Source organism: Scyliorhinus torazame, chromosome X (assembly GCF_047496885.1).
Source record: "Scyliorhinus torazame isolate Kashiwa2021f chromosome X, sScyTor2.1, whole genome shotgun sequence".
Lineage (NCBI taxonomy): Eukaryota > Metazoa > Chordata > Chondrichthyes > Carcharhiniformes > Scyliorhinidae > Scyliorhinus > Scyliorhinus torazame.
In genome coordinates this window covers 37,687,750-37,701,556 of record NC_092738.1, presented here as the reverse complement: position 1 = coordinate 37,701,556, position 13,807 = coordinate 37,687,750, and the positions used below count along the sequence as shown (strand labels likewise).

The 13,807-nt window shown below is 48.4% G+C and overlaps 2 protein-coding genes across 10 annotated transcripts in view; one reads left to right on the top strand and one right to left on the bottom strand.

Moving 5' to 3' along the window:
• LOC140405540 (HIG1 domain family member 1A, mitochondrial-like) overlaps positions 1–13,807 on the bottom strand; it is a 102,387-nt gene that overhangs the window by 18,244 nt on the left and 70,336 nt on the right. The window lies entirely within an intron of this gene.
• LOC140405537 (natural resistance-associated macrophage protein 2-like) overlaps positions 1–13,807 on the top strand; it is a 214,439-nt gene that overhangs the window by 169,771 nt on the left and 30,861 nt on the right. For all 8 annotated transcript variants that reach the window (XM_072494098.1, XM_072494101.1, XM_072494102.1 and 5 more), the window contains one exon: positions 2,423–2,476. In XM_072494098.1, coding sequence (XP_072350199.1) covers positions 2,423–2,476 — 54 coding nt within the window. The remainder of the gene's footprint in view (positions 1–2,422; positions 2,477–13,807) is intronic.

Genomic DNA, 13,807 nt, shown 5'->3' with positions numbered 1-13,807 from the left:
AGGTCCCAGGTTCAATCCCGGCTCTGGGTCACTGTCCGTGTGGAGTTTGCACATTCTCCCCGTGTTTGCGTGGGTCTCCCACCCACTACCCAAAGATGTGCAGGGGAGGTGGATTGGCCACGCTAAATTGCCCCTTAATTGGAAAAAATGAATTGGGTACTCTAAATTTACTTTTTTTTTTAAAAAAGCTTTGAATGTGGAAGAAGCTGAGAAAACATTTTTTTTTAAAAGAAAAGCAGATGTAATCTTTGGCTTTACGAATTCAAACCAAAGAAGTTACGCTAAACATTTCTAACACACTGGTCATGCCCAGCTGTCCAATACTGGCACCACAAGCCTTGGAGAGGGTGTGGAAGAGATTCACTAGAATGGTATCAGGTATGCAGGACCAGTTATGTGGAAAGAGTAGAAAATCTAGGGTTATTCTTCTTCGGGCATTTGGGCATGTGTTTATGAAAGACAAGTAACATTCGACCACACAAGATTCAGGCAATCGCCATCTCCAAGGAGAGAGAATCTAGCCATTGGCCCAGGACATTCAACAACATCGCTGAATCCCCCACAATCCACATCCTGGGGGTTACCATTGATCAGAAACTGAACTGGACCCAGTCATATTAATACTGTGGCTACCAGAGCAGGTCAGAGGCTGGGAATCGTGCGGAGAGTAACTCTCCTCCTGACCCCCCAAAGCCTGTCCACCATCTACAAGGCACAAGTCAGGAGTGTGATGGAATACTCTCCACTTGCCTGGATGAGCGCAGCTCCAACAACACTCAAGAAGCTCGACACCATCCAGGACAAAGCAGCCCCGCTTGATTGGTACCCCTTCCACAAACATTCACTCCCTCCACCACCGACGCACAGTAGCAGCCGTGTGCACCATCTACAAGATGCACTGCAGCTACTCACCAAGGCTCCTTAGGCAGCACCTTCCAAACCCACGACCTCTACCATCTAGAAGGACAAGAGCAGCAGATACCTGGGAACCCCACCACCTGGCGGTTCCCCTCCAAGTCACTCACCATCCTGATTATCATCTTCTGTTCACTGTTGCTGGGGCAACATCCTGGAACTCCCTCCCTAACAGCACAGTGGGTGTACCTACACCTGGGGCTCCCTGCACCAGATGGACTCGATGGTTCTTGAAGAGTGACACTCACATCCCAGGAAACAATTTGCTTGAGGTGTTCAGAATCATGAATGGTTTTGATAAATGAAATGAGAAAGTTTCAAGTTGCGGTTTAGCACTGGGCTAAATCGCTGGCTTTGAAAGCAGACCAAGGCAGGCCAGCAGCACGGTTCAATTCCCGTACAGCCTCCCCGAACAGGCGCCGGAATGTGGCGACTAGGGGCTTTTCACAGTAACTTCATTGAAGCCTATTTGTGACAATAAGCGATTTTCATTTCATTTCATTCCATTCAAGTTGCAGAAGGATCAATAACCAGAAGGTATAGATTTAAGATGATTGACAAAGGAATCTGAGCAAACCATTTCTTTTACACGTTGAATTCTGATCTAGATTGCACTGCCTGATAGGCTGGTGAAGCAGATTCAAATGTAACAGTAAAACAACAAGTGGAGAAAGAATTGGAAAGGGAAACATTCACAGGCTCTGGGGAAAGAGCAGGGGAGTGGAACTAATTGGATAGTTATTTCAAAGAGCTGGCACAGAAACGATGGGCTGAATGGTCTCTTGTGATGCATCATTCCATGAGTCCCAGTCTGTGCTGTGTTTTGTGCCTGGAATGGTGCTGCAGGAGGTAGCAGATTGGGCCAGGATCCCTGGGCAGGGTATTCCTGCTGCTAATAGCTATCCAGTGACATTTGTTAGAAGTGCCTGTCTGCTTTGATGCCTTTATCTGCCAGAACTCGCTGTGCTGGCCCACTGATCAAGGACTGTGTGGGGGCAACCAGAACACACATCCAAGAAAGAGGCACCACTCTCAGATTGAAATCAAGGGTGAGGTGGTTCTATACAGCCAGCACAGCATCCAAGAATATCTATACAAACTGGATTAGGTTCAGTTTCTTTCTGAACTGCAGATGCCGTAGTGAGCAGCAGCAGGGCTGTGTTCATAGATGAGGCGAATCTGAAAGTTAAGAAAAATGCAGAGAAAGCTTATTTAGAGTGTGCCACTTCGAAATATCAGCACATTCTGAGCAGGTTTACTCTCTGCTAGGGACAATTGGGTTGTAAACACTTTCAAACACTTACGATTCTGGTATACCCCACACACTAAGAAAATCGTCCTCTGGTTATGGAAATTACTCTCCTGAATGGGTGATTACCATGCAGAAAGGAAAGAACCCAGCAAGTAACTCGGCCTACTGCTTTAATTTGGGGCTGTGGAAGGAATCGGCAAGTGATTTTCTTTATGAAATGACCTTTTTTTTTTCTTTTGTTTCTTGTCCCTCTAGGCCTGGTACTGTGCAGTCTCACTGGGTGTGCCCTATCTGAACTGCGGACGTACGGTAAGCAACAGCAATGCTGTGCTTATAGAAGAGCAAGGCGAGTCTGACAGTTAACCAGAGAAAGCTCCTTTATACATCCCTGTGTCAAGACGCTGGGGTCTAGCTTTATTGGGTTGCACTCTGACCACTGTTCCATGGGAAACTACACGAAAGCTATTCTAAGCCAAGCTTTCACCAGAGGGAATTCATAAAGTAGTTCCTGTGAATGAAACAACCATCGTCGGGTTTTAGGATCATAATTATTAATTAGAAGCTTTAAAGAAAACCCTGGATTAACACTATACTTTATAGATCTCAGATAATTGTGCAGATATAGCAGTGGATGGTATTCCTTTCTGCCTCTCCCCGCTGATCGCAAGAATCTGATGCTCTCAACATATATTGTTAATCCCAAACATGTATTTTATAAAGGCACCTTGCCTCGTGATGAAAATGTACAAGTTCTGCTGTGAACGATTTGTAATGTTTTTAAATGAAAGCAATTTTATAACAAAGAATCAATGTGTGAACCACTGTAGCTGGGCATTTGCTAGCCCAACACTCTGGTCTGTCTTCAGACCGTTAACTGACACAACAGTGCTCCTCCCCTCCATGTACATAATATTTTCTCAGGCTGCATAGCTTCAGCCTTCCTCTCAACTCCCTGTCAGTGAGAGTGGGGAGGGGGCACGGGATCACCGATAAAGACAGTGTTTTAGCCTTGAAGTATTTGAATTCAGGATTGCCACAATTTGAAACATGTTGACACGGGCTGGGGAATGACAAGTTTAACTGAGAGACAAAAACAAAGTGCTGGAAAAACTCTCGGGTGCTTCTGCGAAGCGAGGAACAGAGTTGATGTTTTGGGATCAATGTGACTCCTTCGGAACTCGCTCCCTGAAGAAGTCATATTGGACTCGAAACATGAACTGTTCCCCTCTCCACACGCCGGCTTTTCCCAGCATTTTCTGATTTTATTTCCTGTCTCCAGCAGCCGCAGTATTTTGGTTTTGGTTTAAAAGTGTGAATTGTGATGCATTCCAGCTGGTTTACAGCTTTACTTAACTCCACGGGCTCCAAAACTGGGATTCTGCAAATTGTTTCTGGACTGACCAAGTAGCTATGGTGCCTGCAAGGTTCGAAGCTACATTTCCAGCAATGTTAGCAGATTGGAGTCCAACTGTGCTAAACCAGGCTGATTTGGGTAAAACTTGAATTGGAATTAAAGAAAAATACACTATCTTTTTTTAAATTCAGTTTTAGAATATGTAAATAATAACCAGCTTTCCAGAGCTCTCAATGTGCCATCTAGTTGTGGTGCTGAGGCATACAGACCAGGAAGGACCCAGGATAATCGCTGGTTGCCAATGGATTAGCTGCTCTTAACGGAGGTTGCAGTTACCTTCTTTGGTAAGGTGGCGAAATGATCGCGGATTCCTGCTCCTGGTCACGATGCTTATTGCTTGGCAAGTACCTGATGTGTGAGTTTTGGATGACGGCACCATCAGTCACAGCTGTGATGCCCATCACAGTTAAATGGCCTGTCTAAGATGACACCTGACTTTAATAATCACCAAATTAGCAAGAAATGAGTGCCTCTGTTGACAGCGTTGGTAAGTCCTGAGAGTGTAACATTCTTTGCAAGTGTGTGCTTGCTTACACTCGATCTCTGTAACTGCACGTTAGTGCTGAGGGAGCTGTTGATTGATGCAAGCAAACCTTGTTCACTGCCTCAGTCAGCAAAATGCAGGCGTAAAGTGTAGCACAGTGTTTGGTAGGTTGTTGGTGACTTTGGGATCTATTCCAATTGCTGTACCTCTCTGATCCTTGTAACATTTCAAGCCTGGAGTGTCTGAATTATCCGTTACAGTCCTAACAGCAGGAATACCTCTTTAGAAGTTTGTTTTAAAGCCTTCACTCAAGTGTTGAGTATTTTAAAGCTGCTGGAGGATTGTTTATCTCTCAGGTGAGGTGCTGCAATGCAAGTGAGGGAGTGAAGTGCTGAGTCAGACATTCCACCGGTGGTTGAGTCTGAGCATTGGCATGTGACTTTTTAAATTTGAACTCCGTAGCTGGGTTTGAATGTTGAATCAGACCGTCAACGAAACGTCAGGGACTCTGCCTACCCTGTGGGACTAGTACTCAGAATATTTCACATTTAATCCTCCATTTTATCAGCAGTTCCTCATCCTGGCAAAATGGTTCTCCTTATTTTCATTTCCCTTTGTTCCTCTGCTTTGAAGATAAAAGATATTGGGGAGTGGTGGGAACACTTGGCATCCGCTCCCATTGAGAGATGTTTCACAGATAGATATGTGTGTGCTCCTCTCAATGGGATGACTGCCAGGATTGCACAGTCGGGGTACGGCAGGGAAACAGTAACCAGGAACTTTGGTGGCAATTGTGTATTGCTACTTAACACACGGGGGTTTTGTCACGTTTTTTCGTCAGACAAGAATTGAAAGTTTTCCAAATTGTGCTGAGCACAGAGGAGGGACAAAGTCACGTGATTATACAGGATACGAGGCAGGTTGTGATGTGTAGTTTGAACTGTTTCCAATCATGAAGTCCTGTTAATCTGATCACTTGAGAATTCTGTAAAGGAACCATTGTTTTTTTTAATAAATCAATTTGCTTGTTTCTGTCTGTTATTGTGTTTATGAAGCCACTCCTCAGCACTGAGCAGTTCCTAATGTGTTTGGGACTCAATGTTGCCTCAATAATCCAGTCTCCCAAATCCGTATTCACCAGTATGTTGCAGCAAACCATATAAAACAATTGTAGAATGTTCTAGCAGCTATGTTTTTAATGCCATATACCCTGGGTCTCATTCTCTATCCCAGAGCCCTTAACAGTCCTACTCTCTCACTTCACCCCCTTTTACCGGACTCACTGGCCTGTATAAATCAGGATTGGAGGGGCAGCACGGTGGCGCAGTGGTTAGCACTGCTGCCTCAGGGCGCTGAGGTCCCAGGTTCGATCCCGGCTCTGGGTCACTGTCCGTGTGGAGTTTGCACATTCTCCCAGTGTCTGCGTGGGTCTCACCCCCACAGCCCAAAGATGTGCCGGGTAGGTGGATTGGCCACGATAAATTGCCCCTTAATTGGGAAAAAAAAGAATTGGGGACTCTTTAAAAAAAAGTTTTCAAATCTGGATTGGTGTGGTGAGATGAAGTGTTATTCCTGGGATTGCTTTGCCACCCATCAAAAAAAAAAGAAAGGGAAATATTGTGAGAAATTTTACAACAGCTGCCAGGCCATGGGTGATGTGTCCCATGAAGTTACAACTATTGTTCCCAAGATTTCCGATCTCTTCCTATTGCAACTGCTTGCAGCAGCCGCCCACGATTATGGGAATCGCACACACACACATCCCTGTCCCACCAAGTGATGTAATCATATAACCAGGTCCCACCACCATCTGTAACAAAATGACAGACAGGACAGTCATGGTGCATACAAGGGAATCACAGACCTCATCCTGTCACTGTGCATGTGTGTGTATCACAGACACCCCCCCTCCCTGTCCTACCACTGTGTGTGTGTGTATCACAGACACCCCCCCTCCCTGTCCTACCACTGTGTGTGTGTGTATCACAGACACCCCCCCCTCCCTGTCCTACCACTGTGTGTGTATATGTGTATCACAGACACAGACCCCCCATTCCATCAGTGTGTATCACAGACACAGACCCCTGTCCTTTCACTGTGTGTGTGTGTGTGTATGTATGTGTATCACAGACACAGATCCCCCCCCCCATTCCATCAGAGTGTGTATCACAGACACAGGCCCCTGTCCCATCACTGTGTGTGTGTGTGAGAGAGAATCACAGACACTGACCTCTGTCCCATCACTGTGAATCACAGACACAGACCCCTGTCCCATCACTGTGTGTGTGAGAATCACAGACACAGACCCCTGTCCCCTCACTGTGTGTGAGAGAATCAGACACAGACCCCTGTCCCATCAGTGTGTGTGTGAGAATCACAGACACAGACCCCTGTCCCCTCACTGTGTGTGTGTGAAAATCACGGACACAGACCCCTGTCCCCTCACTGTGTGTGTGTGTGTGTGTGTGTGTGTGTGTGTATGAATCACAGACACAGACCCCTGTCCCCTCACTGTGTGAGTGTGTGTGAGAGAATCAGTCACAGACCCCTGTCCCCTCATTGTGTGTGTGTATTACAGTCAGAGCCCTGTCCCCTCACTGTGTGTGTGAGTGAGAATCAGTCACAGACCCCTGTCCCCTCACTGTGTGTGTGTGTGTGAGAATCACAGTCACAGACCCGTCCCCTGTGTGTGTGTGTGTGTGTGTGTATATATATTACAGACAGACCCCCATCCCTGTGTGTGTATTGCAGTCAGTGCCCTGTCCCCTCACTGTGTGTGTGTGTGTATCTCACAGACCCCCCATTCCATCAGAGTGTGTATCACAGACACAGACCCCTGTCCCATCACTGTGTGTGTGAGAGAATCACAGACACAGACCCCTGTCCCATCACTGTGTGTGTGTGTGTGTGAGAATCACAGACACAGACCCCTGTCCCATGAGTGTGTATCACAGACACTGACCTCTGACCCATCACTGTGTGTGTGAGAGAATCACAGACACAGACCCCTGTCCCATCACTGTGTGTGTGTGTGTGTGAATCACAGACACTGACCTCTGTCCCATCACTCTGTGTGTGTGTGTGTGTGTATGTGTGAATCACAGTCACAGACCCCTGTCCCGTCACTGTGTGTGTGTGTGTGTGTGAGAATCACAGACACAGACCCCTGTCCCATGAGTGTGTATCACAGACACAGGCCCCTGTCCCATCACTGTGTGTGTGTGTGAGAGAGAATCACAGACACTGACCTCTGTCCCATCACTGTGAATCACAGACACAGACCCCTGTCCCCTCACTGTGTGTGAGAGAATCAGACACAGACCCCTGTCCCCTCACTGTGTGTGTGTGAAAATCACGGACACAGACCCCTGTCCCCTCACTGTGTGTGTGTGTGTGTGTGTGTGTGTGTGTATGAATCACAGACACAGACCCCTGTCCCCTCACTGTGTGAGTGTGTGTGAGAGAATCAGTCACAGACCCCTGTCCCCTGATTGTGTCTGTGTATTACAGTCAGAGCCCTGTCCCCTCACTGTGTGTGTGAGTGAGAATCAGTCACAGACCCCTGTCCCCTCACTGTGTGTGTGTGTGTGAGAATCACAGTCACAGACCCGTCCCCTGTGTGTGTGTGTGTGTGTGTATATATTACAGACAGACCCCCATCCCTGTGTGTGTATTGCAGTCAGTGCCCTGTCCCCTCACTGTGTGTGTGTGTGTATCTCACAGACCCCCCATTCCATCAGAGTGTGTATCACAGACACAGACCCCTGTCCCATCACTGTGTGTGAGAGAGAATCACAGACACAGACCCCTGTCCCATCACTGTGTGTGTGTGTGTGTGTGAATCACAGACACTGACCTCTGTCCCATCACTCTGTGTGTGTGTGTGTGAATCACAGTCACAGACCCCTGTCCCGTCACTGTGTGTGTGTGTGTGTGTGTGAGAATCACAGTCACAGACCCCTGTCCCGCCACTGTGTGTGTGTGTGTGTGTGTGTGTGAGAATCACAGACACAGACCCCTGTCCCATGAGTGTGTATCACAGACACTGACCTCTGACCCATCACTGTGTGTGAGAGAATCACAGACAAGGACCCCTGTCCCCTCACTGTGTGTGTGTATATTACAGACAGACCCCTATCCCTGTGTGTGTATTACTGTCAGAGCCCTGTCCCCTCACTGTGTGTGAGTGAGAATCAGTCACAGACCCCTGTCCCCTCACTGTGTGTGTGTGTGTGTGAGAATCACAGTCACAGACCCGTCCCCTCTGTGTGTGTGTGTGTGTGTGTGTGTGTGTGTGTGTATATATATTACAGACAGACCCCCATCCCTGTGTGTGTATTGCAGTCAGTGCCCTGTCCCCTCACTGTGTGTGTGTGTGTATCTCACAGACCCCCCATTCCATCAGAGTGTGTATCACAGACACAGACCCCTGTCCCATCACTGTGTGTGTGAGAGAATCACAGACACAGACCCCTGTCCCATCACTGTGTGTGTGTGTGTGTGTGAATCACAGACACTGACCTCTGTCCCATCACTCTGTGTGTGTGTGTGTGTGAATCACAGTCACAGACCCCTGTCCCGTCACTGTGTGTGTGTGTGTGTGTGAGAATCACAGTCACAGACCCCTGTCCCGCCACTGTGTGTGTGTGTGTGTGTGTGTGTGAGAATCACAGACACAGACCCCTGTCCCATGAGTGTGTATCACAGACACTGACCTCTGACCCATCACTGTGTGTGAGAGAATCACAGACAAGGACCCCTGTCCCCTCACTGTGTGTGTGTATATTACAGACAGACCCCTATCCCTGTGTGTGTATTACTGTCAGAGCCCTGTCCCCTCACTGTGTGTGAGTGAGAATCAGTCACAGACCCCTGTCCCCTCACTGTGTGTGTGTGTGTGTGTGAGAATCACAGTCACAGACCCGTCCCCTCTGTGTGTGTGTGTGTGTGTGTGTGTGTATATATATTACAGACAGACCCCCATCCCTGTGTGTGTATTGCAGTCAGTGCCCTGTCCCCTCACTGTGTGTGTGTGTGTATCTCACAGACCCCCCATTCCATCAGAGTGTGTATCACAGACACAGACCCCTGTCCCATCACTGTGTGTGTGAGAGAATCACAGACACAGACCCCTGTCCCATCACTGTGTGTGTGTGTGTGAGAGAATCACCGACACAGACCCCTGTCCCATCACTGTGTGTGTGTGTGTGTGTGAGAATCACAGACACAGACCCCTGTCCCATGAGTGTGTATCACAGACACTGACCTCTGACCCATCACTGTGTGTGAGAGAATCACAGACAAAGACCCCTGTCCCCTCACTGTGTGTGTGTGTGTGTGTGTGTGTGTGTATATTACAGACAGACCCCTATCCCTGTGTGTGTATTACTGTCAGAGCCCTGTCCCCTCACTGTGTGTGTGTGTGTGTGTGTGTATATTACAGACAGACCCCTATCCCTGTGTGTGTATTACTGTCAGAGCCCTGTCCCCTCACTGTGTGTGTGTGTGTGTGTGTGTGTATATTACAGACAGACCCCTATCCCTGTGTGTGTATTACTGTCAGAGCCCTGTCCCCTCACTGTGTGTGTGTGAAAATCACGGACACAGACCCCTGTCCCCTCACTGTGTGTGTGTGTGTATGAATCACAGACACAGACCCCTGTCCCCTCACTGTGTGAGTGTGTGTGAGAGAATCAGTCACAGACCCCTGTCCCCTCATTGTGTGTGTGTATTACAGTCAGAGCCCTGTCCCCTCACTGTGTGTGTGAGTGAGAATCAGTCACAGACCCCTGTCCCCTGTGTGTGTGTGTGTGTGTGTGTGTGTGTATATATATATTACAGACAGACCCCCATCCCTGTGTGTGTATTGCAGTCAGTGCCCTGTCCCCTCACTGTGTGTGTGTGTGTATCTCACAGACCCCCCATTCCATCAGAGTGTGTATCACAGACACAGACCCCTGTCCCATCACTGTGTGTGTGAGAGAATCACCGACACAGACCCCTGTCCCATCACTGTGTGTGTGTGTGTGAATCACAGACACTGACCTCTGTCCCATCACTCTGTGTGTGTGAATCACAGTCACAAACCCCTGTCCCGTCACTGTGTGTGTGTGTGTGTGTGTGTGAATCACAGACACAGACCCCTGTCCCATGAGTGTGTATCACAGACACTGACCTCTGACCCATCACGGTGTGTGAGAGAATCACAGACAAGGACCCCTGTCCCCTCACTGTGTGTGTGTGTATTACAGACAGACCCCTATCCCTGTGTGTGTATTACTGTCAGAGCCCTGTCCCCTCACTGTGTGTGTGTGTGTGTATTACAGACAGACCCCTATCCCTGTGTGTGTATTACAGTCAGTGCCCTGTCCCCTCACTGTGTGTGTGTATATTACAGACAGACCCCTATCCCTGTGTGTGTATTACAGTCAGTGCCCTGTCCCCTCTGTGTGTGTGTGTGTGTGTGTGTATATTACAGACAGACCCCCATCCCTGTGTGAGAATCACAGACCCCTGTCCCCTCACTGTGTGTGTGTGAGAATCAGTCACAGACCCCTGCCCCCTCTGTGTGTGTGTGTGTGTGTGTGTGTGTGTGTGTGTATATTACAGACAGACCCCCACCCGTGTGTGTATTACAGTCAGACCCTTGTCTCCTCACTTTGTGTGTGTGAATCACAGTCACAGACCCTGTCCTCTAACTGAGGAAATCGCAGAGTTGTGGTAGTTTATGTAGTATCTTACACCTGTCCTGTCATGCATTTCCGTAGTTCTTGATGAATATTTTTGATACTGATCGTACTGAGAAAATGTAACCGCCTGTCTCAGATCTTCCACGGAGTTTGAAATGTTTTCTCAAAACCCAAAATAAATGTATGTCCAGAACACTCGCGTTGCAGAGTTCGTTAGATTGGCCATGCCGTGAGATATTGGTGGGTAACTGGGATCCCTGAATGGCTCGAACTTCACTGTTGCACCAAGTTATACAAGGAGGTGTTGGGAGATCTTGGGTCAGATGAACAAAAGCTTAAGCAAAGAGGTAGGTTTTAAGGAGTGCCTCAAAAGAGGAGAAAAGAGAATTCTAACACTTGGGCCATGGCATCTGATGGCATGGCTGCCAATTGTGGAGCGATTGAAATTGGGGATGTTCAAGAGGGGTGGCACGGTAGCACAGTGGTTAGCACTCTTGCTTCACAGCTCCAGGGTCCCAGGTTCGATTCCGGCTTGGGTCACTGTCTGTGCGGAGTCTGCACGTTCTCCCCGTGTTTGCGTGGGTTTCCTCCGGGTGCTCCGGTTTCCTCCCACAAGTCCCGAAAGACGTGCTGTTGGGTGAATTGGACATTCTGAATTCTCCCTCTGTGACCCGAACAGGCGCCGGAATGTGGCGACGAGGGGATTTTCACAGTAACTTCATTGCAGTGTTAATGTAAGCCTACTTGTGACAAAGAATATTTTTAAAAGAGGCAGGAATTAGAGGGGCACAGAGATCTCGAAGGGTTGTGGGGCTGGAGGAGATTACAGAGACAGGGAGGGGGGGAGAGGACATGGAGGGATTTGAAAACTAGGATGAAAATTTTCTAAATCAAGTTGTTACTTAACCCACCTACAATTAGCTAAAAGACACTCTCTACTCAAGCACATGGTCAAAGCTCAGTATGATTCAGGAGCTGTGAGTTGTAGAAACCAACCAAAGGTTGATATCAACTCCAGAATTGATGCTGATGGCAGCCATTAATAAGTTATATCATCTTTCATTGGTGAAGTATTTCTACAATTGGAAAAAGTATTTGGAATTTTAATGGTGTGCACCCCTTGACATTGCATAACGTTCACTCCCTCACTCTCAACAGCCCGAGGGTTACCATTGATCAGATACTCAACTAGCCATATAAATACTGTGGCTACAGGAGCAAGTCAGAGGCTGGGAATCCTGCAGTGAGTAACTCACCTCCTGACCCCCCAAAGCCTGTCCACCATCTACAAGGCACAAGTCAGGAGTATAATGGAATACTTTCCACTTGCCTGGATGAGCGCAGCTCCAACAACACTCAAGAAGCTCAACACCATCCAGGACAAAGCAGCCCCGCTTGATTGCCCCCCTTCCACAAACATTCACTCCCTCCACCACCGACGAACAGTGACAGCCGTGTGTACCAACTACAAGATGCACTGCAGTAACTCACCAAGGTTCCTTAGACAGCACCTTCCAAACCCACGCCCTCTACCATCTAGAAGGACAAGAGCAGCAGATACCTGGGAACCCCACCACCTGGAGGTTCCCCTCCGAGTCACTCACCACCCTGACTTGGAAATATATCGCCGTTCCTTCACTGTCGCTGGGGCAACATCCTGGAACTCCCTCCCTAACAGCACAGTGAGTGTACCTACACCACAGGGACTGCAGCGGTTCAATAAGGCAGCTCACCCCCACCTTCTCAAGCGGCAATTAAGGATGGGCTGGGAAATGCTGGGCCTAGCCAGCGACGCCACATCCCGTAAATAAATTTTTTAAAATCATGATAAGTTTACTTTCCATTTGAATGTATGACCTTTGACAAAAGATGCTTTTGAACAAAAGTGTATTACGGCCCCAAGTTTCATTTCCCGACTGTGCTCGGTGATCGATCTGATGCGGTTAGTTGAATTTGGCCGAGGCACCATGGGCATCGTTATCGTGGGCATCGCTGATTTAAGCAAGGGGAAATAAAGCAGGGACCTGCTGCTGGTTAGTAAGTGGCCTCCTGTGTGCGGTGGACAAATGAGGCCCAAATCAGGCTGACCCGAGATATTCCTTCCAACCCCACACCTTGCACGTTGTCGGCCCAATAACATTGAGTGGGCACGCAACCACAGGGTGATGAGTGCCGCAGTGGGAGAAGCCAGCCTGATTGGCAGCAGCTTACTTACAGCTTTTCACAGCCACATTCTGAAATGGTTCTGCATTGCAGGCTCTGGATAGGTGTTGGGTTCGCTCTCTCTGACACTCTTTATTCCCGGCTGATGGATGTTGACAGTTTCAGTATTCAGCTCCCCTTGGTAACGCTCTTTGGGTGGAACCCTGTGGCCACCCACGGGATCGGTGTCAAGGGCGGAATCGCTAAACGCGATTGTTGCCAGGTATCGCATTTCTCATCCCGATCTCCCCCCCCCCCCCCCCCCCCCAGCAACGGTACGAGATTTTAATAAATTTGAATTCACTGCAATGTATTTAGAAGCGGAAGCACCGCACCCCCTCCCCCCGGCCTAATGATCCTCCTCACGGAATGCTGAAACCTTGTCGACACAGGCTGGGCCAGGCGTGGTCCTGTGTGGGGAAACTGGTTTGTGCGGGCGTGATACTTTACCAAATTCTGGTAAAATCCCCCCCTCCCCTCCCTTTCTCCTGCTTTTAAATCAGAAATTCTAGGGTTAGCTCATTGACAACACATGAACAGCCCTCACTAAAACTGGTCTGTTAGGTTTTTGTTAGTAAGGAAGTTGCCCATCCCCATGTGGCCTTTGAGACGGTGATGGTGAGCTGCGTTCTTGGACTCCTGCAGTCCATTTGGTGTTCGTTAGGTAAGGGCAGTCCACAATTTTCACCCAGCAACAATCTTGGAATCACAGAACGGTTCCAGAACAGAAGGAGGCCATTCAACTTTGAAATTGCTCCCTGCATACCAAGATCTAGATCATTAATATATGTCAGGAAAACCAAGGGTCTCAATACTGACCCCCGGACAACACCACTACAAACCTCCCTCCA